This window comes from Phragmites australis, chromosome 19, assembly GCF_958298935.1.
Source record: "Phragmites australis chromosome 19, lpPhrAust1.1, whole genome shotgun sequence".
NCBI lineage: Eukaryota > Viridiplantae > Streptophyta > Magnoliopsida > Poales > Poaceae > Phragmites > Phragmites australis.
Window position 1 is genome coordinate 458,164 of NC_084939.1, and position 20,943 is coordinate 479,106.

The 20,943-nt window shown below is 41.1% G+C and overlaps 1 protein-coding gene across 10 annotated transcripts; it reads right to left on the reverse strand.

The window, feature by feature from the left end:
- Positions 1 to 6,818: 6,818 nt before the first annotated feature.
- LOC133900440 (disease resistance protein Pik-2-like) lies at positions 6,819 to 18,519 on the reverse strand. Of its 10 annotated transcripts, none has more exons than XR_009906539.1 (4): positions 17,510 to 18,519; positions 13,052 to 15,087; positions 12,601 to 12,741; positions 6,819 to 7,113 (listed from the first exon to the last, which is right to left on the reverse strand). XR_009906539.1 is itself a non-coding variant. In XM_062341589.1 (4 exons), exons 1-3 carry the CDS (start codon positions 18,346 to 18,348, stop codon positions 12,728 to 12,730), a joined length of 2,889 nt encoding a protein of 962 aa, XP_062197573.1. In that variant the 5' UTR covers positions 18,349 to 18,519; the 3' UTR covers positions 10,016 to 10,626; positions 12,708 to 12,727. The 10 variants fall into 10 exon arrangements, 3 of the variants coding, with proteins under 3 accessions (XP_062197573.1, XP_062197571.1, XP_062197572.1); XR_009906537.1 differs by lacking the exon at positions 6,819 to 7,113 and adding an exon at positions 10,016 to 10,621; XR_009906534.1 differs by lacking the exon at positions 6,819 to 7,113 and adding an exon at positions 10,016 to 10,626.
- Positions 18,520 to 20,943: the final 2,424 nt, after the last annotated feature.

A 20,943-nucleotide genomic window follows, 5' to 3' on the forward strand; every position in this document is an offset into this window, starting at 1 on the left:
CATGTGCATATAGTCATTTTTGGAAGATTGTTGATAAAGGAGGAGAAATTTGACGACCAAAGCAAGGAATTCAAGATAAATAATATGGGGAGATCGTTGCAAGTGCAAAATACATGAAAGTTAACAAAGGGGGAGAAGCTCTTGCTTAGGTCAATCAAGAGAGATAGTGGCAATAGGAGAAAGGGGGAGCCACAACATAAGGGGGATAAGGTGGTAAGAATATGCATTCAAGCAAAGAGGTATGGTTTTGAAAACTTCTTAAATTCATGTACATCTCAATTGGTATCATTTGCCTCTTGCTTTGGTTGTGTTGTCATCAATCACCAAAAAAGAGGAGATTGTAGCGAAAATAGCCCTATTAGGCCATGATTGTGATTTTGGTGATTAATGATAATGTAGTTAATGAGACTAACATGTTTGTCAAGAATATATGTTAATAGATCTCATGGATGCAATACATGAAGAAGCTACCGAAGCAGGGACAAAGTTGGACTGAATTGGAAAAGTCCCATGGTGTTTTGCCTCACCGGAAGGTGCGGTGAAGAGGAGTTCAACACACCGGAGCAATGTGACCCGAGGCAGTTTTGCCTCACCGTATGGTTCGGTGTCAAATGGGTAAAAGCACCGGAGTATTGTTGGCAAATGGGACAAGGCAAAAGACCTCATCGGATAGTTCGATGATTAGCAAATATGTTCACCAGAGCATTTCCTGCAGAGAAGAATTCAAGTGCTGAAAAATGAAGAAGAACCCACCGGATAGTCTGGTGTTGGGCACTGTTCATTGTCCGGTAAGCTTTACAGTAGAGTAGAAGAAGTTGAACCCATCGGATGGTCCGGTGACCAGAGGAGATACACACCAGAGTAATTTCAGCAGAGAAGGTTTGAAGTGCTGAAGAAAGAAGATTAACCCATCGGATAATCCGGTGATGAAGTAATGAGCACCGGATGCTTACACCGGAGCAATTTATACAGAGAAGAAGGAAAGGCTCCGATGGCTCAAGATAACTCACTGAATAGTCCGGTGATGAAGAAGATGTATACACCAGAGTGTCCGGTGTTCATAGAGGCTTAAGTGGGGGTTTCAACAGCTAGTTTGTGAGAGTGTACTCACCGGATGATCCAGTGTTAGTACTACTGTTCTCACCAGATGATCCGGTGTTAACAGCTTTTCAGAGCTGTTGGGTTAACGGGTAGTGCGCGAGTTTGAAGCTATAAATACCCCTCTACTCAGTCATTTGAGTGTGCTGGAGTCTAGAGAAGTTCATATACACCTGAGAAGACATCTAAGCCACCAAAGTGCTTAAAGTGATCATCCAAGGTGATTAAACACAAGATTAGTGAGTGATTAGTGCTTATATGCCTAGAGAGTGAGTTGTTAGGTGATTGCTACCTAGAGAGTGGATGAAGGAGTGATCCAACAGTGTACCTCTTGGTACGTCGGTACCTTGGAGTCTTGGTGACTCACCGGCAAGATTGTTGACCCTCCGACTTAGTGTGGAGCGGCGACAAGACGATTGTGCGGGGACGCGGAGACCCTTACCTTTGTGGATCAAGCTCTAAAGTGATCACGACAGCGAGGAACCGAAAGAGAGGCTAGTGGTGAGACCTTACTTTGGTGGCTTGGTGGCTCATTCGGGTGGAGACCTTGTCTTTGTGACTCGGTGGCTCAAAGGCCGTGACCGGGTGCCGACCGGGAGCATATCATTTGTGGAGCTCCAATGTGGTGTAGGGTTGGTATTAATGCTATCGATACCACGGGAAAAAAATCCTTGTGCCGAGTTTGATCTCTCTACCTTATTTACATTTCTGCATTTACTTACTTGCAATTTACCTTCTTAGATAAGTTACAAACACTTTGATCGGTAGAATAGACACACTTGATAAATCTAGAGCACATTTAGATAGAAATTGATATAGGTTTTTCTTATATTGATTTTAGAGCCGAAATAGTTCTAAGTGTCCTAACTCACCCCCGTTAGGACGTCACCGATCCCTACACCGGCTCAAGAAAAAAGAGAAAAAGTATGTCCAATTCAAATATGTGGTGTGAAATTTGTGAAAAATCAAATCATACTACATATAGATGTTGGAAGAAGAATACATGCAACAAATGCAAGAGGAAAGGTCATATTGCTAAATTTTGCAGAACTAGAGATGATAATTGTGCAAATTTTTCTGAAGAAAATGATAAATCAGAAGAGTTAGTTTATCTTGTCATACCGCACATGGAGAAAATGATGAGGTTTGGGTCATTGACAGTGGTTGCACTAACCACATGGCTGCTGATCCAAAAATATTTTGAGATGTGGATTCATCTCATCAAGCGAAGATTCGCATGGGAAATAGTTCTATAGCACAAGGACAAGGTAAGGGAACGATTGCTGTTCAAACTAAAGATGGTCCAAAATTTATTAAAGACATACTGTTGGTATCTGATTTGAAGCAAAATTTGCGAAGTGTTGGGAAACTACTAGAACATGGGTACGCAGTCTATTTTGAAGATTTTTCTTGCAAGATTTTGGACCGTAAAAACGGAAACCGTCTTATTGCCAAAGTGAATATGGAGAAAAATAGTAATTTTTTGTTAAAAATAAATTATCCAACTCAGTTGGCTTTCAAAATTGAGGTCAGTTACAACTCTGATTTATGGCATAAGAGATTTGGCCATCTCAATTACAGAGCCTTGAAGTTGCTTAGAACAAAAGGTATGGTTCATAGCTTACCCTTTATTAATTTGAAGTCTGATACTTGTGAAGGCTGTATTTTTGGAAAACAAATCCGGGCATCTTTTCCACGTAGTGGAGCATGGCGAGCAAGTGCACCTTTGGAGTTAGTGCACAATGATATAGTTGGTAAAGTACCAAAAATGTTTGAAGAAAATCACTGGTATTTCATCACTTTTATTGATGATTATACAAGAATGACTTGGGTATATTTTCTAAAAGAGAGATTTGAAGCACTTGATATCTTTAAGAAATATAAAGCTATGGTGGAAAATCAAAGCAATAAGAAAATCAAGGTGCTTCGTAGTGATCGAGGAGGAGAATATATTTCCCATGAATTTGAAAGCTACTGTGCAAATGTTGGAATTCAAAGAAAATTAACAATAGCCTATAATTCTCAGCAAAATGGTGTTGTTGAAAGAAAAAATCATACGATTGATGACATGGCTAAATCTATGCTCCTGGAAAAAGGTATGCCCAAATCTTTTTTGGCTGAAGCTGTTAATACTGCAGTTTATATTATAAATAGAAGTCCAACCAAGGCCGTTCCATATCGTAGCCTTTTTGAAGCTTGGTATGGACAAAAGCCTGTCATCAGCCATATAAAGATATTTGGTTGTATTTGTTATGCCCAAGTGCCGATTCAGAAGAGATCAAAATTTGATACTAAAAGCGAGCGATGCATATTTCTTGGTTATGTTGATGGTACTAAAGGCTATCGACTTTATAATTTGGAGAAAAAGAAAATTATTATTAGTAGAGATGTTATCTTTGATGAGAAGGTTTCATGGAACTGGGAAGGTGCCAAAGTGCAAAGTGACCATTTAATGCCTACAAGTACCATCACAGTAGGCCAGCCACATATTCAGGATGAGCATCAGGAGCAAAGTGATGCCCCAAGTCAAGATGGATCAAACTTAAGTTGTGGTTCTAGCCCGGCTAAAACCTTTAGCTGAGATTTATGAGTCATGCAATTTTTCTGTTATCGAACCACAAAGCTTTGAAGAAGCTATGAAACATGAAAATGGGTAAAATCCATGCAAGATGAACTTCACATGATTGAGAAAAATAATAGTTGGGAATTGGTTGATCGTCCCAAGGATCATGAAGTAATTGGAGTTAAATGGGTCTTTAAGACCAAACTAAATTCAGATGGCTCAATTCTGAAATATAAAGCAAGGCTTGTTTCTAAAGGTTTCAAACAAAAGCTAGGTATTGACTATTATGAGACTTATGCTCCAGTTGCAAGACTTGAGACAATTCGCACAATAATTGCTCTAGCAGCTCAAAAGAAATGGAGGTTATTTGAACTTGATGTTAAATCATCATTTCTTAATGGCTATCTTGAAGAAGAAATATATGTTGAGCAGCCTGAAGGTTTTTCAGTTGAAGGGGGAGACAATAAGGTCTTCAAGCTTAAGAAAGCGTTATATGGTCTCAACTAGGCGCCAAGAGTGTGGTACAGTCAAATTGACAAATACTGGATGAAGAATGGATTCGAAAAGAGCAAGAGCGAGCCAACTTTATACATCAAGAAAAAAGATACGGATATTCTATTTGTCTCTTTATATGTTGATGACTTAATATATACAGGTAATAGTGAAAAGATGATGCAAGACTTCAAAAAGGATATGATGGAGACATATGAGATGAGTGATCTTGGCCTGCTACATTATTTTCTTGGCATGGAGATATATCAAAGTGATAAAGGTATTTTCATATCTCAAAAGAAATGTGCAAAAATATACATTGAAGAAATTTAAAATGCATGATTGCAAATCAGTTGCAACCCCTTGATACCTAATGAGAAACAAAAGATATATGACGGAGCAAGTAAGTCTGATCCAACAATTTATAGAAGTCTAGTTGGAAGCTTATTATATTTGACCGCTACATGACCACATATTATGTTTGCAGCTAGTTTGTTGTCAAGATACATGAGTAGTCCAAGTCAGCTGAATTATTCCATTGCAAAAAGAGTTCTACGTTATATTAAAGGGACTACGAACTATGGGATTTATTATAAGCTAGTTCAAGACTCAAGATTGATTGGCTTCACAGACAGTGATTGAGCTGGATGTCTTGATGATATGAAAAGCACATCAGGCTATGCTTTCTCGCTTGGATCAAGTATGTGCTCTTGGTCTACAAAGAAACAAAATATTGTTGCTCTATCTTCAGCAGAAGCAGAATATATAGCAGCAGCACGAGCCGTTTCACAAGCAGTATGGCTGAGAAGAATAATTGAAGACATAGGCGAGAAGCAAGATGAGCCAACTACAATTTATTGTGATAGCAAGTCTGCTATTGCAATAAGTGAGAATCCAGTCAATCATGAAAGGACCAAACATATTGTGATCAAGTATCATTATATCAGAGAAGGAATGGAGCACCGTGCAGTTAAAGTGGAATTTTGCCGAACAGATCAACAATTGGCAGACATATTTACAAAGGCACTGGCAAGAGAGAAATTCATGCATAACAGGGAGATGATCGGTGTCACAAGGAAATGAATTAAGGGGGAGTTTGTTGGAGCCTGTAATTCATTTCCTTAGCCAAAGAAGTAGTTCTAGAGTTGTCTAGTACATGTAGCATGAGCTCAAAAGTTAAAAAAGGCTAGTTCGGCTCTTGTAGTAGCTAGTAGTATTTTTTTCTGAGCTCATGCATGTTCTAGTGATAACCAAAGTCAAAAAGTAAGCGAAAGCTCCGAAGCTCTCGAGCTCCATGCATGTGAGGAAAATCTGGATCGGTCGGTTAGGAGTTCTATAAATATGAAGTACCTCATGTATGTATAGAACTGAATGGTTGTTGAATGAAAGAAGTAGAAAGCCTGTTAGCTAGCTTGTCCTCTGCTTTGCTCATGAGCTCCTCTGTCAGTGAGATACTTCATTTCTGCTCTCCAATCTCCAACATCGTCCAACATCCTATTGCCAATTAATAACGCTATCTTTGGATTCTTCAGGTTGACATTCTTGCTTCTTGCACTCACATATATTCCTGATAGGTTTCCTAATACATGGCTCTTGTGGTGTCATGTGCATAGGTACTTCATTGTTATTGATGACATATGGGATACATCGGCATGGGCAATGATTATGAATGTTATGGTGGATAGTAATTGTGGAAGTAGAATAATCACAACCATTCGTATTTCTCAAATAGCCGCAGAAGTTGGTGATGTTTATAGACTAAAACAACTCTCGCATGATAACTCCAAAAAAATATTCTATACAAGAATATTTGGTGATGAAAAGCAATTATCCTTGTAGTGATCAACTGGGTGAGGCATCTGATCAGATTCTAAAGAAATGCGGTGGTGTGCCACTAGTTATCATCACAGTATCAAGCTTGCTAGCTACTCAACCAATAGAGGACTGGTCTAACGTGTACAACTCTATTGGTTTTGGGGATGAAGATAACAAACAAGTCAAAAATACAAGAGAGATATTGTTTTTTAGCTATTATGATCTGCCTTCTCATCTAAGGACTTGCTTATTATACCTAATCGTATTTCCAGAAGGCTATTTTATCGTTAAAGATCCTTTAATATGGAAGTGGATAGCTGAAGGTTTTGTCCACAAGAAACATGGAGTTGGATTATTTGAGCTCGGGGAGGGATACTTCAACGAGCTCGTAAATAGAAGCATGATCCAGGCAGTGGAGCTTTGCTGGAGTGCCTACGCAAGCTGCGATCCGTGAAGATCCTGGGCAAGGGGAGAGTGTGGAGCAGCGCAGTCGCGCGGGAGGAAGCAGGAGCAGGCTACTTCCACAAGTTGAGATCCTGCTGTACCTGAAACGCATCGTGGCGGGCCTGCTTCAATGCTCCGCCGCGAAGGTGGACCAAGCGGAGGCTGCGCTGAATATATATCAGGCGTGCAATTAATCGATGCAGGCCCTCTCATAGTTGATGCACATGCAGGCATACAAAGTGCTTCGATCGCGAGACCAGCCAATGTGTCTGTTGTCTCAAGCTCTGCTTTGAGGAACAGAGCCCATCTAAATTCTAACACAAACTGGAATATGTATGTATTGGATGCAGTAAAAAAACAACTCATACTTTCATCAAAATAAGGAAAACATGAGCCGAACAACACATATGCCTCCTTTAGGCTTTAGGACAACATTACATATGTTCCAAACTTACATGCACGTACATGCTACAACAAAGCCAAGAAACTAACAAGCCAGCAGTTGAGCATGATCAACAGTAAAGGTCCAAGGAAGCAGTGAAGTGAAACTTTGATCAAGCGAAATTAAAGTGCGTGCAGACGGATTCAGAGAGGTAGGGTGAACGTAGTAGACACCAGACAAGAAGATGACCCTGATCGAAGCTCGTCCCCTCAACGTAGTTAAAGAAATGAATTATAGGTCATCATGAAATATCTGCAATCTGCAGTAGACATTGAGCAATATGAGATTAACCCTGTGCCACACATTATCTAATATCTATTGCAACGATTTATGTTGTTGCAAATGGTCTATTCCCTAGTGCAGAATCAATGGATACATCGCAGGTGACAAACTATAGCAAATGATGTATACAAATCAAAGGTAGGAACTATCGAGTGAAAACAACAGATATCCAGAGAACAGAAACAGAGCTGACTGTTGCCCAGAAACAGAGCTGATCATATCAAGATTGCGTTTATGCATGAGCTAACACACTAAAAAATATGATGCGGCCCGAGTGGTTAATTGTGGGGGATTTTAACCTCATCTGCAGCACAGCTGATAAGAACAACTCCAATCTAAATCTACCAATGATGCGACGTTTTAGAAAGTTGATTGATGACCTTCAGCTAAGAGATTTAGACCTGCACGGACGCAGTTTCACCTAGAGTAGTGAGCAAGAACGCCCAACCCAAACGAGGATAGATAGAATATGGCCAGTCCAGATTGGGAGCTCCGCTTCCCAGCGTCGTACTTGCAAGCACTCTCCTCTAGTGAATCGGACCATGCAACGCTGTTCTTGACTGGTGAGACCATACGTGCAACGGAAACTTCCTTTCGCTTTGAGTCCTTTTGGGACAACATACCCGGCTTCTTTGAGACAGTGCAGAAGGCCTTGGCTCAGCCAGTGCTGGTTTCTGATGCAATTATGAGATTCCATGTCAAGTTAAATAGGACAACCAAGGCACAAGGAGATGGAAGTGAGAAAATATAGAGGACCTTAAGCTAAGGATGGCAATTGCACGAGAGGTAATTATGAGACTGGACTCAGCTCAGGAATCTCGTTTGCTCACTGAGGATGAGATGGATCTTAAGAAGAACCTAAAGAAGAAGCTTGCTGGCCTCGCGACACTAGAGAAGAGTAGGACCAGACAACACTCCAGATGAGTACATATCAAAAAATCGGATGCAAACACGATTTTTTCCCACATTAAGGCAAAGGCCTGTAGACGAAAGAAGTACATCCAAGTTCTACACACAGATGATAGAGTGGCTATAACACACAAGGACAAGGAGGCCGTATTGCACAATCCCTTCGTAAATTATTTGGGCACCAACAAGCCGAGGCAATAAACCACAGACTGGTCAGCTCTAGGATACCAACAGAGAGACCTGTCCGGCCTGGAGGCACTGTTTGGCGAGCAGGAACTTTTCGACACAATCAACTCTATACACCCAGAAAAAGCCTCGGACTAGACAGATATATCGACCTTTTTTTTTATAAGAAATGCTGGAATATAATTAAAAATGACCTTGTGGATGCTGCCAATGTATTTTTGAGACTGGGTTTCGACAAAATTCCCCTGGTGAACTCTGCTAATGTGATTCTCCTCCCCAAAAAACTAGATCCCAAATCGGTAACAGACTACCACCCCATCAGTCTCATTAGTAGTCTGGCAAAGATCATGACTAAGTTGCTCACTAATAGATTGGCACCGTGCCTTGATGACCTAGTGACGAGAGCCCAAAGTGCATTCATAAAGAAACGCTCGATCCACGACAACTACCTTCATGTGCAGAATATGATTAAGGAACTCCACAGAAGAAAACACCCGACCCTTTTTATAAAGTTGGATATATCGAAGACTTTTGATTCAGTAAGTTGGCCCTACTTGATCAAGGACTAGTGACAAACTTAAGCAAACCAGAGATTTACCCTATCCAAAGCCATTATCTTCCGCTGGACACTGTCTTACAAGGCTTCCCTGACAAAGTTGAGACTTTCCCATGCAAGTATCTTGGGCTACCGATTCACACAAGAAAGCTAAGACGGGTCAATGTCCAGCCTCTTCTTGACAAAATGGGAGATAAACTGACGGGGTGGCAGGGAAAGCTTTTCTCCCTAGTAGGCTGCGAAACTCTGGTAAAATTCATTATGTCTGTGCAACCGACTTATCACCTAATGATCTTGCCCTTACAAAAATAGCTATTAAAAAAGATTGACCGGTTGAGACGCAGCTTCCTTTGGCGAGGAGAAGCTCCAGAACAAGTTTCAGGGTGCCACTGCCTAGTTAATTGGGCTACTGTCAGCAAACCGAAGGAATTAGGAGGTTTAGGCATTCAGGACTTGCAAAACTTTTCAATGGCCCTTAGGCTGTGGTGGCTATGGTACGAATGGCAAGACTAAGATAGACCAGGGAAAGGCCTACCGGTGCCTTGTGACCAAGGCGACAAAGATCTTTTTCATGCGTCAACCACGGTAACAATTGGTGTTGGCGAAAAGGTAAGCGTCTGGCATTCAAGTTGGCTCCAGGGACAAGCCTCAAGAAACATCGCGCCGCTCATTTACGCAAAATCTAGAAGAAAGAATATTACGGTCAAGGAAGGACTTCCAGATCACCGACGGCTTGGTCATATTGGACAAATCGAGACGAACAACCAAATTGCAAACTTGTGGTCACAGTTACGAGGAGTGGTGCTACGGCCGGATATAAAGGACGCCATAACTTGGAGATGGACGACAGATGGCAACTAGTTTGCACGAAGTGCTTACAAGCTACAATTTGTGGGACTAACAAGAAAACACAATATACAGCCTGTGTGGAAAGCCATGACTGAACAAAAATACAAACTCTTCTCATGGATACTTCTGCAGAATAAAATTCTTACCGTGAATAATTTGGTGAAAAGAGGTTGGCCTATGAGTCAAGCATGCCCCCTATGTGATCAAGAAGATAAGACCTCGGTACACCTGTGCAAGGATTGCATTTTCATAAAGGAAGTATGGATGCATATCTCACAAAGGCTAAGAATCACCGGCATGCCACCGTTCTCTCAGTTCCATACACTGAGTGGTTGGTGGAAGGCGACCAAGCAACTAAAACGTGATTTTAATGGCGTGATCATAACCTTTTAGTGAAACATTTGAAAGGAGAGAAATCGAAGAACGTTCCAAAACACCACAACAGATGCGCTCCAAGTAGCTGAGAGAGCAACGGACCAAATTGAAAAATATCACAGGGCAATGTTGAAGTTTTGAACTCGACAAAGTAGGGCGCGTTTCTACACCTCAGCGGGGCACGCCAGTAGTTGCTAAGTAGATTCTGTCTTTCTCGGTGTGACCTCGGTGTGAGCTGAGTTGGCCTGTGTGGGAGAGCTCTTTTGCTGTCCTTTTTCTTTTGTTTTTGCTTTGGAACTTTTTTTTAAATTTCTGCTCTAATAAAAGGCAGATCTGCTACCACCGTTTCAAAAGAAAAAAGAAAAGAAACAGAGTCCATCCAGATTCCTATTTAGCAGTGTTACATTCCTAGACCGGCCACAAACGGAGTTTAATGCTTCATGCATGCAAACTGGGCAACATGCGAAAAGATTATTGGCCAGCTGGTTGGGTTTATTTGAATTGAATCGATTCAATAGCTAGGTAGCAGTAGCACCGGGGCGGGGTTGGCTCCTCCTCCTCCTCCTCCTCATCTGATCTGGTGACATCATCTATTGCCCATCGATGAGACCTGGTCTGGAGTTGGGACTTCGGTTAGATACATGAAGTTTAACTGCGGAAAGAACCTTTTTCTACACATCATACTGCACAGGATTTGATAGGATTCGAAGCATATTGCACATACCATACATTGTCTATAAATACCATTGCTATGATGCAGCAGTGTTGAAACATAAGCGTATTGGTTATGAAAGAATGAACGAAAAACACAATTCTAAAAGAACATGAACATTAAAGTGTTCAAGCATCACAGCCCACACAAGTCTATGGTTTGTCCCTCCTCCTTTCTCCGGGCTTGGAACTGACTATGCAACAATAAGTGTTACTTTACACTAGCATAGACGGATTCCCCACCCACCCACCCAACCAAAAAGACAAAAATTAAGATTTTCTGTAGTTTAATTTTTTCTTTTTTTTCCTTGAGACAATAATCAGAAGACATATTCAATGCTAAAAAGAAAAGATTATTTATGCATTTTTTCTTTTTTGCTAAAAACTACCTAACAACACATGCTTATATATTTTTTGGTTTTTATATTTAACCAGGAATTGATCACTCACAATTGTAAATGCTTAAAAGGACCCAGCCATGATTTTCTTTAGTATGAGGATTTTTCTTTTGCTCTTTTTGTCATAAACTATAAAGTAGCAGGAACAAACCACTAGTGCTACGAAATGACTAAATATTTTTTTTTTGTATTTTTACTTGTTTTCCCATCCTAATCTAGCCAAGAATTGAGCAGACGAAAGAAGAATTGGTCCTGCAGCTGGCAATATGATTGCAGAAGGATACCACCCTATAAAGAACACATGAAAAAATGTATATATGAGTATGGTTAATTATATATGAATGAGCACACACATATCAAAGCATATACGCGTGCATACATCTACAATGGCAAAACAAGTAAACCAATGCTAGTGGCAGCAGACCAAATATATGTTGCGTACACCTGGTATATATATGAACTGTGGAATCTTAATTTTAAGGTTTAAGTGTTTAATTAAGGAACCTGTGATTTTGATGGGTGGCAATGCTATGAACAGAATTAGCAATTGTTCTTAACTAAATTAGAATAATAAAATTTGAATAAAAAATTGTAACCTCTGTTCTCTAGTACACTAAAAAGGAAAGTATAAAACTTAGAATTATTTGCAAGTTGCAACAATGTGATGAAGGACACGTAGCTACAATGCAGAGACCAGAAAAGGGAATCGAGTGGTGCCCAGAAATAGAGTTTATGCAGCTAGCAGGATGCAACTCAAAGTAGGCGGGGAATTTGAAGAGCTAGTTCAGTACTGTTTAACTTTGCTACCTGACCAGCTAGGATCGGAAAGGAATCGCATACACATAGAACTAGAATAAGCTACGAGCATACGTGATATGCCATGGTAAGATGCGAATGAGTTTACTGCCACTAGTTTTGTTTGTCAAGGCAGATATATAGCTAGGTATGTAAATATGTGTAGTGGCAAAGCAAGACTAATAAATATATATATATAGAAAAACTAGTTTTTACTCTCGGAATCTCAATTTATATTTGATTCTATTATAATTGAAGTATATACTACTTTCTGATATGTGTGTGTCTATATATATATATATAAAGAGAGTGTGTGTGAGAGACTTAATATAACATGAGCAAAAGCAAGCGTGCATGTATTTGCTTAATGGCAAGCATACGGTGTTCAAGAAAGTGTGCTTACACCCTTGTATATAACGGTCAATGTTTATTTTGGTGTAGATATATTACGTCAGTTGAGAATTCTCTAAAATTTCCAAAACTCATCAGAATTACGTTGACTGAGGTGCACGATCTGCAACACCCAGCAGAAACTTGTGGCACAAGGGCACGTGGAAAATGGTGCCCGGAAGCAGAGTAGTTCATCCAGCTAACAACGCTACTGAACATGATTGGCTGCGTACTGAAGAAGAAGCAGAAAAATGCGATGGAAACGGAAGAGGGTGCAGAGAGAGTACGTACGTACATATGCAGCATGCAGGCAAAGTTTGGATTAAAATTTGAATCGATTCAGGAGTTCGCTATGCTTAATTGGGAGACACCAGCAGGAGGCCTCATCCTGCTCCTCCTCACCTTCTTTTTCGGTGGGTACATCACCGTCCCTCAGCTGAATATTAATATAAGTCATAAAAATAATAGTCAAAGGTACTTAAAGAAAGAAAATAAAAAAATCTTTAATCTTTGGTTATCATATTTCACAATATCATAATATTTGAACAAAAGACTGAATAAAACCGTTGTAATTGTATAGGAAATAAAACTATATTTAAAATCATATGTATTAAAATTGTACTGAATAGAGCTATGTTTTCAAGTCTAGCCGCGAAATTGTGCGGGCTCTTTGGCTTATTGTACTAAGAGAGAAGTAGAGAAAGAAAAATATTAATCACATGGGAACCACGAAATAATCACTGTACCTGTTCGTCGCCGTATATACTCTACTTGGTCCAGACGAAGATCAAGCACGGGACAGTTGCGATGGGCCTCGATTTCGTTCTGCAGCGCAGCCTGCGCTTCATTCACCTTCGCATCAGACGCACCCCTGCAATAGATACACACTTTGACTCTCTTAAGCGAATGCAGGTATTCCAAGCCAATGTTGCCACAGTCAAAGTTGCCATCCAAGCACTCGAGCAAGACAGCAATCTGAAGCACTTGAAGGTTTGGCATCACGGCAACGGGCAGGCTGCTGCGGTCGTTTTTTCTGGAGCCAAAGGGCACAACACCGTTTCCATTCCATATATGAAATGAAACGCTCGAGTCCTCGTTACCCTGAAACTGGACCATTGCAAATGGCATCCGGAACCACCTTAGCTTCTGGAAGAATCTATCACCGGCATTAATATTGCTTATTGTTACCACGGAGTCGGTATGCAGACTGAGATAACGGAGTTCCGGCAACCTACCAAGTTTTTCCAGAACCTGCTCATCCATAGTTTTCACTTCCAAACGCAAGAAAGAGAGGTTGGGAAGACACGAGAGATTAATGCATGACGGCAGCCTAGGGAACTTAATGTTGAACAAATTCAAATGACGGAGATCTTTCGGGAGCACAAAGCCTGGTGCTTCCCACGTGGCTTCAACTGCATCGATAAATTCTTCGAAAAACAGACTTAGATGCTGTATCTTGTGGAGATTGCATAGAGACTCCACCAAATCTTTCTGCAGGCTGTCATCCATCACATCAAACCGAGTCTGGAGCACCCTCAGTTGTTTCAGGCTGCCCAGATCCTTCACAAACCTCTCCATCTTAGACTTGTCGTCTGTGCCAGGTAGTATTATCCTCAGCTCCTCCAGGGATGTCAGCTGTCCAAATCCATCCGGCACTCTCATTCCTTTTGAAGCAGAACATAGGCACATCAACTGTGTTAGCTTGAAGAAACTTGCTGGCAGTTCTCTTATCCCAGTATCCGTCACATCAAGTGTTTGCAGAAACTTCAGATTCTCTATTTGTTTCGGGATCTCACTAATATTTGTACGTCTTAGCCCAAGATATCTCAAATGAAGTAAATTCCCAAGATTCTCAAGACGGACACCTTTGCAATCTTCTATGGCCAGCACACGTAGAAGTTTAAAGCTCGAAAGTGGGACATGTTGATTAATATCACACCTAAACACAATATATGACCTCACTTGTGGCATGTCCATATCGTTAGCCTGAGGAGTAATGTGCTCTGCGATACTATTTTGGTGGGCTAACCTACGTACATTGCCCTTTGATATTGTGCCTTCAACATTATCTAATATAGCAACAAAGTTTTCTTCATATGACAAGTCACGGATGAGATCAAGAACCATATCATGAACACAGCAACCATATACTATGCCATTCCGTTCACTCTCCATTGCCTGGATCATGCTTCTATTTATCAGATCGTTGAAGTATCCTTCTCCGACCTCAAATAACCGTTTCCCCTGTTTCTCATGGACAAAACCTTCAGCTATCCACTTCGATATCAAAGGATCTTTCTCAATAACATAGTCTTCTGGATATGCACTTAGATACAATAAGCATGTCCTTAGATGTGAAGGTAAATCGTAGTAGCTAAAAGATAATATCTGTATAGTATTTTCTACATGCCTGCTATCTTTATGTCCAAAGCCAATAGCACTATAGAGATTGGACCATTCTTCCTTTGGGTTTCCCACCAACAAACTAGCCATTGTGATGATAGCTAACGGTATACCATCACATTTCTTTAGAATTTTATCGCATACCTCATCCGGTTGGTTATCATGACTTTTTTCTTCACCAAATATCCTTGTATAGAATAACTTTTTGGAGTTATCATATGAAAGTGGTTGTAGCTTGTAAACCTCACCAGCTTCTTTGGCAACTTCAAATTTACGAGTAGTTGTGATTATTCTACTTCCACAGTTATTCTCAACAAGAGCCAATTTGATTTTTTCCCAAGACTGTGGCTCCCATATGTCATCAATAACAATGAAATACCTATCCACACGAAAGTGCAAGAGCCACCAGTTACTAAAGCTATCTGCTGCGTCTATAAAAGTAAAGTGTACAAGCATAAAAAAGAACAATCAAAGACATGCTCACACTAACATAAATAAGCTATTTATTGGCGGTTCATAATCTTTCTGACTGGTCAACAATCAACCACCAGTAATTGTAATATCAGTTACGAGTTCATAATGCCTCCAGGAAAAATATGTAATTAATCATCTAAGTTTAGTTGTTAATTAATAATATTTAAGTAGTAGACTTAGTCTTAAGTGTGTTGTAAACTAATGCTAAAAACTGTTAAGTGCATTGTTCTTCTGTATAGTTAACAGTAAAATAAAAAAAATACTTTCTTCTGAAAGTTGAACTAAAAAATGTTATGTAGGAAACTACTTGACTACATGCTGTTATATATGTTGCTAAACTGAAAACTAAAATATGTATGCTTGCAAAGGGAAAAAAATTTATCACACAAAGTAGTGTGGCATAGGTTACACAAGGAAAATGTTCATAGTATAATCTGCACCATAGTGCAATCTTTATATTTACTGATTTGGGGCTCCTCCAGGAGCTCCACGGTGATCATATCTTAGGATGAGATGTGCTAAGAAAAAGAGAATATTAAAAGATCCCACAAAAAAAGCAAAACATTTGGCCCTTGATTTGTCTGCCTAATAAACCTTGACTGATGGATCTTACTAAACTTTGTAATATGCAATTGTGTGCAAAGCCATCAAATTGTATTGTTAAGATTTGTTGGCGCAAGACCCTCGCCTGCCCGTCTCCTGTTTGTTTTTTTCCATTACAAACATGGAGTCCACTACCCATAGTCCAGCAACGAAACAATGCACGGAAGAGTTTGAATGGAATTCATAACAAAAAAAGAGGGATGTCATGCACATAATAGTGTCTTGTGAGTGATCCAACCAGGGAATTCATGCACATAATAGTCTCTTGCGTGTCGGCACAAGAGAGGGCCTGGGGGCACTGTGGTTGCCGGAGTAGATGTGTAAGCATGCAAGCAAAAGAGAGAAAAATGAAGACACCAAGGAAATCAAGGGATGTCTATGTTGGCCGTTGAAATAAAAAAAGGGGCAAAGACTAGAAAGAAAAGAGAGGAAATTCGGTAGGAACAGACCCCCCCCCCCCCAACGCAGAGAGAGAGAGAGAGAGAGAGAGAGAGAGAGAGAGCAATCCTTATTTAGTTGCAAGTCTTAAGAGTGTGAAAGGGGCTAAACACTATATGGAACAATACGTAGCTTAGCACTTTCTTTGTGTAGTTTATGACATGTTTGATAGTCCCGCCAATACATCATCGTTTTATACCATCTATCCACTTCTAAAAGAATCATATACACAGTGATCAATTAAGGTATGTTCCCGCCAATACATCATCATTTTATACTCTATCTAGTTCTAAAAGCAATCACATAAACAGTCATAGTCAAAGAAGGTATGTTTCCATAGAGTTTGTATTTCTATTGGTAAATCATAAAAAGTTTGCATATAAAAAATTTATTTCTGATTTACAATCCTAAATCTTGAATTAACCATTTTTTCATGAATATCTACTACCCATATTTCTTTTATAGTTGCTAGCCCGTGCAGGAACATAGGTTGATGGACTAGTATATGTACTAATTGTAGAACAAGCGCGACTAAAAAGCACTCATTAATATAAACATGTACTCCCTCCATTTTAAAATATAGGGCGTATTAGAATTCTGACATGTTTGGTAGTCCCGCCAATACATCATCATTTTATACCATCTATCCACTTCTAAAAAGCAATCATATACACAGTTGTAATCAATTAAGGTATGTTCCCGCCAATATATCATCATTTTATACTTTATCTAGCTAGTTCTAAAAGCGATTATATAAACAGTCATAGTCAAGGAAGATATGTTTCCATAGAGTTTGTATTTCTATTGGTAAATCATAAAAAAAATTGCATATAAAAGAATGATTTCTGATTTACAATCCTAAATCTTGAATTAATCAATTTTTAATGAATAACTACTATCAATATATCTTTTATAGTTGTAGCCCGTGCAGGAACATGGGTTGATGGACTAATTTATGTACTAATTGTAGAACCAGCGCGACTAAAAAGCACTCATTAATATAAACATGTACTCTCTCCATTTTAAAATATACGGCGTATTAGAATTCTAAAAAGTCAAACTTCGTAAATTTTAACCAACAATTATTCAAATTACACGCATGTTTAGTGTACCAAAGATGCACCGCATGTTTAGTGTACAAAAGATGTACCAATATATTCGTATTTCACATATCTTTTAATAAGATTAATTTTGTAGCAATTGATGATATATCGTAAGAGAAATTAATGGTCAAAATATACTTTATAAAAAGAAGAAAAAAGGAGTATTGGGTAATTGATGGGTACCTTTTCTTCTCGAGGAATTCTCGGAGTTCGTGGATGAGCAGATCTATACCTCTTCCTGTGTTATGAATGTCCTTGTACTCGTGTTTGTCAAGATAAAAGAGAATGTCCTTGAAAACTTTCACCAAGTCAGGATTCCGCCCAACCGAAACAAAAGCCCCGCAATCGTAGTGCGACTTAAGCTTATCATATGATGCTTTGGCAAGAGTGGTCTTGCCCAATCCTCCGACTCCAACAATGGAAACTTTCTTCATGATCTTCTTGTTGGACGCATCGTCTCCTTGGGACGACGTCAGCATGGATATGATCTCGCCCCTTGACTTGTCGATCCCAACGAGCTGTGTAGCTTCTTTGTACATAGCCTCAAGGCGAGGATCAATAGTCGATGTCGTTGCGGCAGTCTTGGCCACGATCTCATCAACTTTGTACCTGGCACGCCTCTCGGCCACCTCCTGGAGTTGCTTCTTGATGCCTTCGATGGCACCAGCGATTTCATGGTGACCCTTGACTTTGCTGAATAGGTTGCGCATCTTCTTCATGAATCGTTTCAGCTTGCTCGGGTCGGCGGGGTCACGGCCCTCGACGCGCACGAGGAAGGTGTCGAGGACATCCTCCATGTCGTAGGACGCCTCCCTGACCTCGCGTGCCCAGACCTTGACCTGCTCGTCGAGCTGGTCCCACGGCACTTCCGCCACCTTGCGGAGGAAGACGTGGATGCTCTCCAGCTCCTTTGAGAGGGATTTAACTTCCTCCTTGACGCAATTGTGCAGCTTGTACTCATCTTGGAGCAGCTGGAGCAGCTTGGGGGCGAGGCTGCCCATCGCCCCCGTCACCAGATCCATGCTCGCGTTGAGCTCCCAAGACTGAATCAGCTAATTTGTGGGTATGATGTAGTGTGGATGGAAGTGGTGTGGTGACCAGATCTCCAATACGCATCTTTAACACGCCAGGACGTCTGTCAGCTAATGCGTGGGGGGGCACTCGCAATGCGGAGGAGTATTTTACGCTGACACCTAATGCGCCCCCTGACTGATCCTCTGAGCCCCTCCCTCCGTGTAACTCCTGGTGCAGCTCGTGGTTTAGTGATCACAAATTCGTGTAAACGCACCCGGCGATCTTGGGGCACTTTCGCATCAGATACCGGCGAGGAATAGTGTCCAAAGGGGATTGCCTCCCAGGGATTGCTGGCAACCTTTATCCTGCATCCTTGCCTGCCGAGTTGCTGCGTGTCGAACCACGGAAATGATAAAGGTTGAAAGTAGTTTAGTTGTTGTTTCGCGAACGTGAAACTTACGATGAATTATATAACTCTGAATATAACAAAGTGCAGACGTGTCAATACATATAAAGTATAAAAAAGATAAGATAATGATGTAACGGAAATGTTAAACTTTATTTATTCATATTGAATTCATAAAATACATTTATCTGATTACAACGTGTTACTTCACAACGCACAGGCTACCTAACTCTGTATAATATGGCGATTGCTTCATCTTGGTTCCCGGGGCTTCGTGAAGTACTCCGGTTAATTATGCCCGTCTTCGAGCTACCTCCGATTAAGCTACGCTGACGATCATCATATCGAGGTCGTCTCTGAGTCTGTAAGACTATAGTCACACACATCAAAGACAGAATAAAGTGACAGCATTAGAAATAAAAGAAAAAGACATAGACGGTCTAGCATGGCATCATTGACGTTTAGGCATCCCGGGGCATCATCAGTCTCAAAATAGTGTAAACAATAGAGGTGAGGTAGAGCAACTCCAACAGCATATACATATTTCACCATCCATATCCCCATATGGATTAACATCTATAAAGATTTCTCCTCCATATTACTCCACCACTCCAACAACATATCCATATTTCACCCTACATATTCTCTCTCCCATTTTTTTTAATAGTATTCTATAACTAACAATATATTCGTAACGACTATATTTCTAACGGATATTTTTTCAATGGCTATTTTTCCAATCGCGATGACAAGCGAAGGCCTTCGTTCTTGTGCCGAAGGCTTGGTGCACCCTTCGATCATAATCCGAAGGGTCCATCCACTCTCGATAGTTTCCTGAAACAAGATGACAACTACAGCCTCTGTTAATCCTCAGTGCGTATTGGAGGTCTTCGACCCGTTAACCAAAGGGGGCTAGTGAGACCATCCCCAACAGTAGCCCCCCACGGGTAAGGTCCTTCTTCGATGGGCCGAAATCGTGGATCAAATGGTATTACTGAACGCCGTCCCCTTCGCCCCGTCGAAGACCTCCTTACACGTGTTTCAATTAATTATACAGCCCCCATTTAGTCGCTGGATTGTTGTTTATAGAGTGACATTTTTAACCCTATTTGGCGTTTAGATCCGAAAACTCTAGTTAGAGTTTGTTTTGCCCGCAACCGTCATTAAATTGTCAGCTCAAATTCCAATGCAAGTCGTTTCGATTGTCGCTGGCTGCGTTTTTCACACCTATATATATATATTGGACCCTGCGACTTACTCTTACCGAGCGTTCTTGCCTGCGCAATTGCTCTCGTACGAAGGTTCTTGTAATTCTTCGCGCTCACTCTCGCGCAAAGGCATTTGTGTTTCTTCGTAGTTTGATCCGAAACCCTCCAAGAACACATGGCCCTGAAGAGCAAAATAACCAAGCCGAAGACTTATTGGATCGGCCGTTTGAAGGTCGACGAAATAGTCCTAACTGGCCTAGTTAAGGAGGGCCTAATCAGCGACGCTTCCAGCGTCAGACTCCCAAAAGACGAGGAGTCTCCTTCGCCAGAAGATGATGAGGTTGTTGTTTTCGTTGACTACTTTCGAGCTGGGCTTCGCCTACCCTGCGACGCGATGGCTCCGAAGGTGCTTAAAATGTTTGAAATTTATCTGCACCAATTGACTCCGAATGCCATCGTCCGGCTCAGCCTCTTCGCCTGAGCAGCACGCTCGGAGGGAGCGAAGGCCTCAGCCAGGGCCTTCGTCGTAGCTCACAAACTGCACCATCAACCAAAGCCGGTTGTCAAGGACCACGTGCAGTACGAAAGCTAGTTATGGCTGTGTGAACTTCGTGTATCGAGCCGGCTTGGCGACGCCTGCCATGGCTTACAAGAATAAGTGGCCGACGGACTGGACACATTGGTGGTTCTATCACAAGGTGGACTAGAAGGAATATCTTGTGTCGAAGTTGGAGGAAGTTAAGGGCGACCGGGCGCCAGATGTAGAGTTGAAGGACCGCCAGCGGGAGACATTCGAAGCCTTCACCCGATGTGCGAAGCATCTGAGCACGCGGGGTCTCGTTGAAGAGTTCATGGCCGCTGGTATATGGCCACTCAGCGAAGGGTGGACTATCCCAGCCTTCGGCTTTAAGGGGCCAGAGAGTCTCTGCCGCTGTCGGAGGATTAACTCCTATCGCAGGGATCTCGAGAGACCCCTTTTTAGAGATTCG